The 12,465-nt window shown below is 45.1% G+C and overlaps 1 protein-coding gene across 1 annotated transcript in view; it reads right to left on the reverse strand.

Annotated features, from left to right (window-relative positions):
• Window positions 1–2,029: 2,029 nt before the first annotated feature.
• LOC143998125 (ALS2 C-terminal-like protein) overlaps window positions 2,030–12,465 on the reverse strand; it is a 67,791-nt gene continuing 57,355 nt past the window's right edge. Inside the window, exons 6-7 of the mRNA XM_077493868.1 lie at window positions 11,622–11,741; window positions 2,030–2,572 (exon numbers count right to left, since the gene is read on the reverse strand). Coding sequence (XP_077349994.1) covers window positions 2,525–2,572; window positions 11,622–11,741 — 168 coding nt within the window. The 3' untranslated portion in view covers window positions 2,030–2,524. The remainder of the gene's footprint in view (window positions 2,573–11,621; window positions 11,742–12,465) is intronic.

Raw genomic sequence — 12,465 nt, forward strand, 5'->3', positions numbered from 1 at the left:
TCCCAAGATAATGCAGCCAGGATGCATTCAAGCTCCCACCGGACTGGAAAGACCGAAACGGGCAACCCACCAAGGGGATAATGACGCCGTCCCTCCTGCTGTTGTTAGATGCCGAAGAAGCATTACAGCGAAACATGTAGAGCCCAACAGGCATTTCTATATCTACCGTATATACTCGAGTATAGGCCGACCCAAATATAAGCCGAGGCCCCCAATTTACCCCCAAAAAACTGGAAAAAATTATTGACTCGTGTATAAGCCGAGGGTGAGACATGCCTGTCCATCCCTGTGTGTCCGTCCATCCCTGTGGGTCCATCCATCCCTGTGTGTGTGTCCATGCATCCGTGTGTGTGTGTGTGTGTGTCCATGCATCCGTGTGTGTGTGTGTGTGTCCATGCATCCGTGTGTGTGTGTGTGTGTGTGTGTGTGTGTGTGTGTCCGTGCAGCCTACCTGTGTCCAGCCTGCCTGTGTCCAGCCTGCCTGCGTCCGTCCAGCCTGCGTCCCGTCCAGCCTGCGTCCCGTCCAGCCTGCGTCCCGTCCAGCCTGCGTCCCGTCCCGTCCCGTCCCGAGCCGTCCCGGCCAGGCCCGTCCCGTCCCGAGCCGAGCCTCCGTCCTTCAGCTCTTCGTCGGCGGCCATTCTAGGATTCAAAAGCCGCGCCTCCGTCGGTGATAGGCGGAACACTCAATTTCCCACTGACTGCTGTTCCGCCTATCGGATGTCCGTGATAGGCGGAACACTCAATTTCCCAGCAGCCTGTGTTCCGCCTATCACGGGCATCGTCTCATCCTCGTCCGTAGTACGAGGATGAGACGATGCCCGTGATAGGCGGAACACAGGCTGCTGGGAAATTCAGTGTTCCGCCTATCACAGGCGAAGGCGGAGCCGGAGGCGCGGCTTTTGAATTCTAGAATGGCCGCTGTCTGTCTGCTCGACACGCTGATCGAGCGGGCAGACAGCGATGACTCGAGTATAAGCCGAGGGGGGCACTTTCAGCCTCAAAAAAGAGGCTGAAAATCTCGGCTTATACTCGAGTATATACGGTACATATAACTCTTTACATATATTGGTTCTATCAGTCTGTGATTTTATATCTATGCATGTCGTAAAGAGTTAATCTTGTTTACTCTCTTTTTTTATATATATATATGTTTTGGTATTAATACAGTTATTTTTATTGAAAAATGTATTTCTTGTAGACATTTGTGGCACCATTAAAATACCCCTTTCCAGTTCCTTCTCATTTAATGTAATGTAATCAGTGACAGCCCAAAGGAACCCCCAACAATCTCTGAAGGAAATCTATAATTGCATGGAACCCTGGTTGAGAATGGCTACTCTAAAAGATACAGCTACCCTATAAAACGAATATCTATGCAGCCTAGGTCTACTGCGTAAAAGAAAAGAAAAAAATATGTTGAACTTGCTTAGATTTACCAGCACATAACATTTTTAGATGCTGAAAACAAGATAAACTATATGGCCAACAGTTTGTGGTCACCTGACCATCACCACTCTGAGCTTGTTGGACATCCCATTGCATTACCTTGGCCATTAACATATAGTCGCCCCCCTCCCTCCATGACTATTAATATGGAGTTGGATCCCCATTACAGCTCTACCTTCCTCCTTGCTTTTGGAGGGTGTCTGTGGGAATTTGTGCCCCTTTGTGAGGTCAAGTACTGATGTTGGATGAGAAGACCTGGCCCACATTATGGACCTTTCGTTGGGCACCATAAAAACAAACAAAAAAAATCTTGGCTCATCATTGGTATTCCAATTCATCCCAAAGGTGTTCAGTAGGGTTGAGGTCAGGGCTCTGTGCAGGACACTGGAGTTCCTCCACACCAAGCTGGTCACACCATGTCTTTATGGAGCTGGCTTTGTACACAGGGGGGCAGTCATGGGGGAACAGAAAAGGGTGCTCACCAATCTGTTGGAGAGCATGGATACCATTGTCTGAAATATCTCTTTATGTCCCCTTCCATGGATAGACCTGAACTCAATCCTTACATACTTTTGGACATATATTGTTTAAAGGCCTTCTAAATTTATTAAAAAGTATGCTCATTTACAATGCCAATTTGGCTTACTGGTTAAACGTATGTGCCATATATAGGTGGTCATCATCTCCATTAGCTAAAACAGCCCCTTTCTTTAAGGTACTACAAAACAAAATGCTTCTCTAATATAAAGTAAAATTAGCGTTACTGCAATACCAGTCCTGGCCAGCAGGTGGATGTTCCCTGGCACTCTTCTGCCTTGTTTGTACACTATTCTAAGGCGGGATATATACATCTATATTGCACCATTATCCTGCTTCTCTGTGATGTGCTTATTGAGTTTATACTATATGCATGAAATGGATCTATTCCAATTATATAATATAAAGCTGGACTCCCGACATTCTCCTGCGAAGCCATGGCGTTATCCTTCCACCAGGGGGAGACGTCACAATAACCATATCTTGTGAGTTCCGCCATGATTTGTACAGAGCGATGACACTATTTCCCCTCTCAGATACGTCACTTGAAAAGCCGCATTTCATCTTTCTGAATGTGTGCATAGCAGGACTGCGGAGACAGAGAAACAGAAAGTTCAGAACATTTTTATATACAACCAATCAGCTAGTAAAAAAAAGAGAATTCAATTACCAATTCAATTTGTTAAAACTGAACTTTAGGCACCAATTCCTGTTCATTAAAAAAATTGTATGTTCAGCCAAAACATACTTTCTTAATTTTAGGTTGAGTGGGGGGGGGGGGGGTGAAAGGTTAGAACTAAGGATGTACCGATACCAAGCATTTGCACAAGTATCGGTACTCGCCCAAATGCTCCCGATACCGAAGCCAATACTTCTTTGTGCAATTTGCGTCACTACAAAATGGGCGAAAAATTGTACTGCAAAGATTCAAATGCCATTTAAAACAGGAATGCGGTGCAATTCCTGTACGAAATAGCATATGATTTCCTCCACCGCTCCTGTGTGTGTAGGAAAGAATTGGTAGGGTGGCAAATCACAGCCGCTGGGGGTGTTCAAAGGGCTGGAGGAGATGTAGAGGTGGTCTGCCCCCAAGTTGACATCATTTCTGTCCTATACCCACGGGGTCCCTGAACTTTTCCTCCAGCCCTGTGAGCACCTCCAGAAGAAGCTGGGAAGCAGAGTCTGGAGGAGGACCAGAGGGGGGCTGGAGTCTGCTGAATCCTGAGATTAGGGGTGGCGGAGATGAGGGGGTACTGCAGCTGCACAGAGAGGTGCAGGATCTGTAGGAGTTCTGTCCTCTCTGCTGCCAACTGCAGAGATGTGAGGGAGGGTCATAGGGGGTATCAGAGAGCCTATTTGTGGCCACGTGGAGAAGCACAGGGTCTGGTGGAAGAGTTCTCTCCTCCTCTCTGCTGCTGACTGCTGAGACAAGGTGAAGGGGGGTGTCACAGCTGTAGGAGAGGTGCGAGCGTCACATGATATGGCCTGGTGGGCCTTGTGTTTGACACGTGCCATAGAGGTTGGAGCATTGAAATCTTGCTGTACATGCCACACTTCAATAGGAAGCATTTGTGAATGAAGTCTCTTTCATGTTTAAAGTGAATTGCTTGTTCCCCCACCATTAATTTAGTTGTAGCTTTTATTAAATCTTGGATCCTTCTTGGAAGGGGGGAGCATGTGGCCTTCACCCAAGATCCAATGCTCAAGCCTGAGAGGCCAATCGCCAAGTCTGAACGCTGTCACAGTGGAGGCGGATGTCCTTAGCCCTGTGTAAGCTCCAGCACCCCTCAACATGGAGCTCACTCAGGGCTTGGATGCTGAGCTCTGGTGAAGCACCTGGGAGTGAGGAGAAGACTACCTTTCTAGGACAGATTGGTGGAAATTTTTAACACAATACAATTGGTTCACGAGAGGCTTAAAAGAGACCATCTATGTGTTCGCACCCCTTCCAGAGGGTTGGACTACGCCTCAGAACTTGTAAGGTCCCACTTTCACACACACAACAGTCGTGGGGGGTTGGAGAGCCAAGAGGTATGACTCAGGACTGACTACAATGCAGCTCCAGTGCAGTCACTGAAACATTGTCATCAAAAGGTCTATCCCACTGATGGCGAACCTTGGCACCCCAGATGTTTTGGAACTACATTTCCCATAATTCTCTTGCACTCTGCAGTGTAGCTGAGCATCATGGGAAATGTAGTTCCATAACATCTGGGGTGCCAAGGTTCACCATCACCGGTCTATCCTATGGCGGTAGCTCTAGGCCACTACCTTGGCATTATATTATGACACCAGGGGCCATCAAGATGCTAATGCCCAAGGTCTAATGACTTGTTTCAGGCAAGAGGAAACCCAATTGCTTCATACTGCATCAGTGGTAACCCTAAGGTAGACCAACTACCTACCCTTTCCCAAACAGAGCCAGTTCTCACATCTTCCTTATCCAGGCATAGGTTATGCTTCCAACTTCTTAGAAACAAAGGGAGACCAGGCCGACATAGTTGCATGCATATAACTGTCATGACACTGCAGTAATACTTTCATGCCCTGTCTGTCTCTTACCTGGTCTGTGTATCAGCCTTAGGGCTTGCACTCTCACACCTGCATGGTTAACTAATCTTCCCTCAGTGTGGCTCCACCCTAGCCTCAACAGTAACCACTATTTAACGCCGTGTTCTCCAAGCCTGCCTTGCCGAGCAATATTGTGCATTTGGTTTCCTGTTTGCCGTGTGCTCTACGTCTGTCTCTGTTATGGATCTTGGCTTGTTCTCGACTATCCCTGCCTGCTTGTGACCCTGACCTTTGGCATGTTCTCTGTCTATCCTTGACTGATTAGTCGCCCCGAGCTTTGGCTTATCTCCTTACTATCCCTTGTTGTCCTGGGCTGCTGCTTCCTCTCTATCCCCATGTACCCTACCATGAGCATGAGCTGGGAGCCGCGACCTGAAGCCAGTTGCAGCACAGTCCATCCTCACCACTAGCGGCTCTGGTGAACACCTGCTGGCTCTTAGACTCCGCACCCTGGGGAATCTTATGCTTTAGTTCCCAGTGGGATCCGTGTTGGTGCTCCAGTGGACCTGCTTCCTGAATCACCCAGAGTTCCATCCGCAGCAGTCAGCCATAGGGTCCACTACCTTAGTCGTGCACTCCTGACTCTAACGGTGTGCATCTGTCACCTGGACTCAGGTGACCTAACAATAACTTTTACTTACGTTTTCTTGCCTCAACAATAATTCACTTCACTAAACAGTTTGAAAGAACCCTTTGCACAGTTCCTCTCTCTCACTCACTTGTATCGCCTAGCTTGCCTGGCATAGCTTCTTAAGGAAGAATAGTCTGCTTTCCTCCACCATGAGTATATCTACTCACATGGTCCCAATTGGTAGACAGCCTTCTCAGCACAAACCATTCTTGTCACTCCTGGTTGCCTATGTCTACTGTCTCTTTACCCCTTCTCTTAACCGCTTTTATCCTCCCCGCCAAACAGTGACACAACCAGGTTCCAGCAACCACAAAGCGGGGCCTATCCTAAAGGGGCCTACATACGTCAAACTGCAGCATCTTGGCAACAATCACACCCAAGCATCTGAATCAACTGATTAACACCTATGCAGACTTCCTGACACCCAGGTTTAGATTATATAACTAGGAAAGGGAGGTACCACAAGTTTCACATCTTCCATCCTGTTCCTGGATAATCAACATCTGCCTTGGCCCATTCCATGGTGATGGGATGTGTGGATATAAATTCTGGGGTATCTTCCTATCATTTATCAGAACTGAAGAAGTGGCTTGGAGAACCTAGGAAATATCTTTAATATTACAGAACAAGTCCAGCTGAATTTGACCAACTACTACTACTAGATCTACCATGACCACGATACATGAGACCAACTACTATTAGATCTACCATGACTGGGATCCATGAGACCAACTACTATTAGATCTACCATGACTGGGATCCTCAAGACCAGCTACTGCTAGCTCTACCATGACCACAATACATGAGACCAACTACTACTAGATCTACCGTGACCAGGATCCACGAGACCAACTACTACTAGATCTATCATGGCTGTGATCCATGAGATCAACTACTACAAGATCTACCATGACTGGGATCCATGAGATCAACTACTACAAGATCTACCATGACTGGGATCCATGAGACCAACTACTACTCGAGATATCATGACTAGGATCCATGAGACCAACTACTGTTGTGGTTTGTTGTGGTTCTGGGAGTCCCTCGTTCCTCCGCTTGTATAACGTGCCCGATTATATGCAATAAGGAAGAGGCATATCCATGGTGTAGTACATTTTAAAATATCAGTTTTTATTTAAATAAACAAAATTACTCACAATCAATGAATGCAGGCTCGTTTGTGCTGCTTGGTTGCTTTAAAAGGAGGAAAGGTCCCGTTCGGCTGCCTCACCGTGTGAGATAGAGGTGTATGCGGTCTGTCTACACCCTACGCGTTTCGTCATCAAGACGTCACCTGGAGCCTTGATGAAACGCGTAGGGCGTGGCCAGACAGCATACACCTCTATCTCACAAGGCGAGGCAGCCGAACGGGACCTTTCCTCCTTTTAAAGCAACCAAGCAGCACAAACAAACGAGCCTGCATTCATTGATTGTGAGTAATTTTGTTTATTTAAATAAAAACTGATATTTTAAAACTTACTACACCATGGATATGCCTCTTCCTTATTGCATATAATCGGGCACGTTATACAAACGGAGGAACGAGGGACTCCCAGAACCACAACAAAGGCAAGCCAGAGAGCAACGCAGTGGCTCATACTGTGAAGGCTGATCCACCCCGGATGGGGTTATACCTCTGGTGAGAGCAATTGCATAAGTGGTCACCGAGCACTGGGAGCAACAGTTGAAGTCACCCCCTCTCCCCCCTCCCCCCACTTATAGAAGATATCTCACTATTTTTGTCACCTTTTATTATAATTTTTTTTTTTTTTTTCACCATTTTTTCACTTCTTTTCAATTTTTCTCACAGTTTTTAATTTTTATATTCATCATTAAGTTTACATTTTTTACTTTATCCATTTTAATCACAGAAGCACATATTTGATATGCATAATAGATAATTGTAAGGTTACTCAAATTTATTTTTAATTTCATTTTTACATTATTGTTCTTATTATATTTTTTTCATTTTCTACATTTTTAGTAATTGGTTTTTATGCATTTTGATACTGGCACTATTCGTTCACTGGCACTTGCACTTTAATATTGTAATTTAGGAATTGCATGTTACATTAATTGATCTATGGCCCATTGTTTTTTATGACTATTATGGTTTAATGATTGCTATGGTTTATTAATAAGCGCATATATACATTTAAGAATAATTAGTATAGACTACCATTTGGTATCATACAGAGAGATCACCATTGTTAATTTTGGAATTTTTTGTTTTATTTTTTATTACTTACCAGCATGCTGGAAAATGTATGTATTTTATAATAATTTTTTAAATGGTATAGCACCAAGTCTATCCCCTCCCCCCCCCCCACACATTGGGCTGAAATTGAAATAGAGGCCGCTCTTACCAAAACTATGCCTAATAGTTCCATAGCGCGACCTATCCCTCTCGCTCTTACTAATTCATTAAAACATGTTTAACCACTTCAGCCCCGGACCAATTAACAGCCTAAGGACCAGAGGTCTTTTTACAATTTCGCACTGCACTGCTTTAACTGGTAATTGCGCGGTCATGCAATGTTGTACCCAAACGAAATTTGCGTCCTTTTCCTCCCACAAATAGAGCTTTCTTTTGATACTATTTGATTGCCTCTGCGATTTTTATTTTTTGCGATATAAAAAAAAAAGACCGAAAATTTTGAGAAAAAAATTATATTTTCTACTTTTTGTTATAAGAAAGATCGAATAAACTCAATTTTAGTCATACATTTAGGGCAAAATGTATTCAGCCACATGTCTTTAGTAAAAAAAAATGTCAATAAGCGTATATTTATTGGTTTGCGCAAAAGTTATAGCGTCTACAAACTAGAGTACATTTTCTGGAATTTACACATCTTTTAATTTACGACTGCCTATCTCATTTCTTGAGGTGCTAAAATGGCAGGGCAGTACAAACCCCCCCCAAATGACCCCATTTTGGAAAGTAGACACCCCAAGGAAATTGCAGAGGGGCATGTTGAGCCCATTGAATATTTTTTTTTTGTCCCAAGTGATTGAATAATGACACAAAAAAAAAAATTTACAAAAAGTTGTCACTAAATGATATATTGCTCACACATGCCATAGTTATATGTGGAATTGCACCCCAAAATATATTCTGCTGCTTCTCCTGAGTACGGGGATACCACATATGTGGGACTTTTTGGGAGTCTAGCCACGTACGGCACCCCGAAAACCAATCACTGCCTTCAGGATTTCTAAGGGTGCAAATATTTGATTTCACTCCTCACTACCTATCACAGTTTCAAAGGCCATAAAATGTCAAAATAGCACAAAACCCCCCCCAAATGACCCCATTTTGGAAAGTAGACACCCCAAGCTATTTACTGAGAGGCATGTTGAGTCCATGAAATATTTTATATTTTGCCACAAGTTGCAGGAATATTACAATTTTTTTTTTTTTTTTTTGCAAAATGTTGTCACTAAATGATATATTGCTCACACATGCTATGGGCATAAGTCAAATTACACTCCAAAATAAATTCTGCTGCTTCTCCCGATTACGGGGATACCACATGTGGGGGACTTTTTGGGAGCCTAGCCACGTACGGGACCCCGAAAACCAAGCACTGCCTTCCGGATTTAAATATAAAATGCTACCAAAAAAACTGTTAGCGATCGCAGGGATCAGGCCTGACTCTGCAATCGCTGCAGTTATGTGTTTAGTGTTTTGTAAGTGACAGTGATCGATCGATACTGCACTTGGGTGGGCTGGGCAGAGGGGCAAAACGCAGGTGCCAGCAGGTATCTGGGCTGATCCCGCTAACAATGCGTTTTTTTGGAACTCTAAACTGCTGGGGACGCTAGTATAGATCTGATCAGATCAGATATTGATCTGTTCAGAGTCTATACCACTACGGGAGGTGTATGCTTTGCGCGTGGGTGTTAGCGGTACTGGCACTAACCTAGCGCTGCTAAAACCTAATTGATATCACCCGCCGGCTGATCAGGGGGTTAAACCTTTATGGGGTAATAAATGGTGGGTGCTCTGATGCTATAAAAAGCAAACTAACCAGAGTCACCCGTAACACTTATACGGTGATCACTGGTGAAAGGGTTAACTAGGGGCAATCAGGGGGTTCAAATTTTTATTAGGTAGTATATGGGGGTCCCTGGCGCTATATAAAAACCTGACGGGGAACCTAAATAACTAACTGGCTAACCAGCGTCACCAGTGACACTTATACTGTGATCGCTGGTGAAAGGGTTAACTAGGGGCAATCAGGGGGTTAAAACCGTTATTGGGTAGTATATCGGGGTACCTAGCGCTATAAAAACCTGGCGGTGAACCTAAAAAAATAACTAGCTACCTAGCGACACTAATGCAGCGATCAGAAAAATGATCGCTTAGTGACACTGGCAAAAGGGGGTGAAAGGGTTAACTCTAGGGGCAATCAGGGGGTTAAACCTTTATTGGGGGGCGGTAGGGGGCTACCCTGGACCTAACACTAACTGTCCTGACAGTTTTTACTTTTACAACTGACACTGAATGCAGTGATCAGTAAATAAATGATCACTGCAATCAGTGACACTGTGACTGGGGGGGGGATCAGGGGGGTGATCGGGGGGGGGGGGGTTTGTGTACCTATGTGTTAGTGTAGTGTTTGGTGCACTTACTTTTAGTCTTCTCCTCGTAGTCCAGTCTAAAAGACCGCCCGAGGAGAATGACACCACTTTCTCCCTGCCTGTGTATACAATACACAGTGGGAGGAAGCTTCTCATTGGCCAGGAGCGATCGAGAGGGGATGGCCAGAAACCAACGGCCATCCCCTCATCCTGGATCGCTCCTGCAGCGAAACGGACCGCCATATCCAGCAGGAGGGGGTCCGATCGGACCCCCCACCCACTGGAAGGCAAACATGTACGTGCTTGTGCCTGCCGGTGCCATTGTAATGATGTACATTGGCAATACGGCGGTCCTTAAGTGGCTAACTCGCTGGAATGACTTTTTGTAGAAATATTTGATTAGAACAAATTGTTGTTCCTCCCGTCCCTGGAATGTCTTGTTGTGTAGTTTGTAGACATAATTGGCCTCCACATATTCTGGGTCAAAGTTGAGCTGATGAGGTGCTTCAAAATGACAGAAGTGAAAGTCTTTGGTAATTGTCTGTGTGTTGCTTGTGGAAATTCTAGAAAGTGGAACTAAACCTAACGTTTAGGTGCTGCCTGAGCGGGTATATTTTTATTGGAGGGGAGCCACGCTACGTCTTCTGCAATAATACAAACTTACCTGCCCGCTGACGGCTTTCCACCAAATGTGCAACTCAGCCTGCATTCCTCGAACAGGAATGACTGACCCCTGTGCACACATGAGGGATGATACCATCTCCCACCGGTCAATCAAGAGGCCAAAAACCCTGCACCCCAGGAGAAGACAGCAGCACCCGAGATGAAGAGGACAGCACCCAAAGGGGGAGATGACAGCACCCGAGGAGAAGATGACAGCACCCAAGGCGAAGATGGCAGCAGCTGAGAAGATGACAGCACCCGAGGTGAAGATGACAGCACCCGAGGAGAAGATGGTAGCACCCGAGGAGAAGATGGTAGCACCCGAGGAGAAGATGACAGCACCCGAGGAGAAGATGACAGCAGATGAGAAGATGGCAGCACCCGAGGTGAAGAAGGCAGCAGCCGAAGTGAAGACGGCAGCAGCCGAGGAGAAGACGGCAGCAGCAGCCGAGGAGAAGGAGGACAGCAGCAGCCGAGGAGAAGGAGGACAGCAGCAGCCGAGGAGAAGGAGGACAGCAGCAGCCGAGGAGAAGGAGGACAGCAGCAGCCGAGGAGAAGATGGCAGCACCCGAAAAGATGGCAGCAGCCGAGGAAAGATGTAACCGCCGCATTGCGTGGAGGTGATTATACTGGGGGGCTTTAGTTCGGCTTTTAAGGGGATGTTTGGATATGTAAAATGTTTATAATTTAGGAGGTCCTACATGACAACTGTCCAGGATTGGCCTACATTTCTCCTATTGATTTGGCAATAACTTTGCCATTATGTAAGATAACTGTTTTAGTTAATAAAAAAAAAAAGTGTTAATTTTGATAAAAACATTTTATTCTATATTTTATCTTTAAAATGATACTAAACACACCAAATATTGATCTGATTTGGATTTCTCTTCTGTTCACTTACTTACAATTTTGGTAATTGAAAAATAAACACTTCTATTTCTGAAAACATTCCTCATTTACAGTTTTTTTTTACACCTGCCTAAAATTTTTGCACAGTCCTGTATATACACGTTGTATGGAAAGAGAAGATCCCCTTTAACTCGCCCTGTCACCGTGACACCCCTTAGATTGCTGTTTTGTCACTGTGACACCCCTTAGATTGCTGTTTTGTCACCGTGATACCCCTTAGATTGCCGTTTCTTTTAAAAGGGGAAAACCCTTTTTAATTTTCTATTAGCCGGCATACCTGCAGGAAGACGAGGTAATCGTTGAAGAGGAGGACCCGGTCGTATCGGCTGGAGGTGACAGTTACCGGGACACTGCGACTGTCTTCTTGTAGTCGGCGTTCAGGTGTGCACAGAGCGACCTGCAAGACAACATCCCCCATCATATCACACGGGTCATATAGAGGGTCCGACTTCTACTACCATCCTCTATCCCCATCAATTAGTTACCAAATCATTAGCTGATTAATAATTAATTGTTGGTAAGAGGTAAGGGGAGAAGAGCGGAGATGAGAAAGGAAAAGAGGAGAGGAGAGGAGATAAGAAAGGAGAGAGGAGAAAGGAAAGCAAAAAGGGAGGAGAGAAAAAGAGAGGAGAAAGGAGAGGAAAAGTGAGTAAAGGAGAACAAAAAGATAGGAGACAGAAGAGGAAAAGAGGATAAAGGAGAGGAAAAGAGGAGAAAGGGAGAGGAAGAGAGAGCAGAATAAAATAGTTGAGGAAAGGACCGGAAAAGAGAGGAGAGGATAAAAGAGGAGAGGAGAAAGGAAAGCAAAAAGGGAGGAGAGAAAAATAAGAGGAGTAAGGAGAGGAAAAGTGAGTAAAGGGGAACAAAAAGATAGGGGGAAGGAAAGGAGTGGATAAAGGAGAGGAAAATAGGAGAAAGGGGGAGGAAAAAAAGGGGAGGATGAAAAGATGAGAGGAAAATAGAGGGGAAGATAAAAGAGAAAAAAAAAGAGAGGAAAAGAAGAGAGGATGAAAAAGAGGAGAAAGGTACAGGACTCCCGATCTCCTACATAAATTTTATCCAGATATATCGGAGAAGTGCTGGAGATGCGGGAGGGAAAGGGGATCGATAGCCCATATTTG

The sequence above is a fragment of the Lithobates pipiens genome, unplaced genomic scaffold, assembly GCF_037356315.1.
Source record: "Lithobates pipiens isolate NorthernLeopardFrog02 unplaced genomic scaffold, aLitPip1_a1.2 Scaffold_19, whole genome shotgun sequence".
Lineage (NCBI taxonomy): Eukaryota > Metazoa > Chordata > Amphibia > Anura > Ranidae > Lithobates > Lithobates pipiens.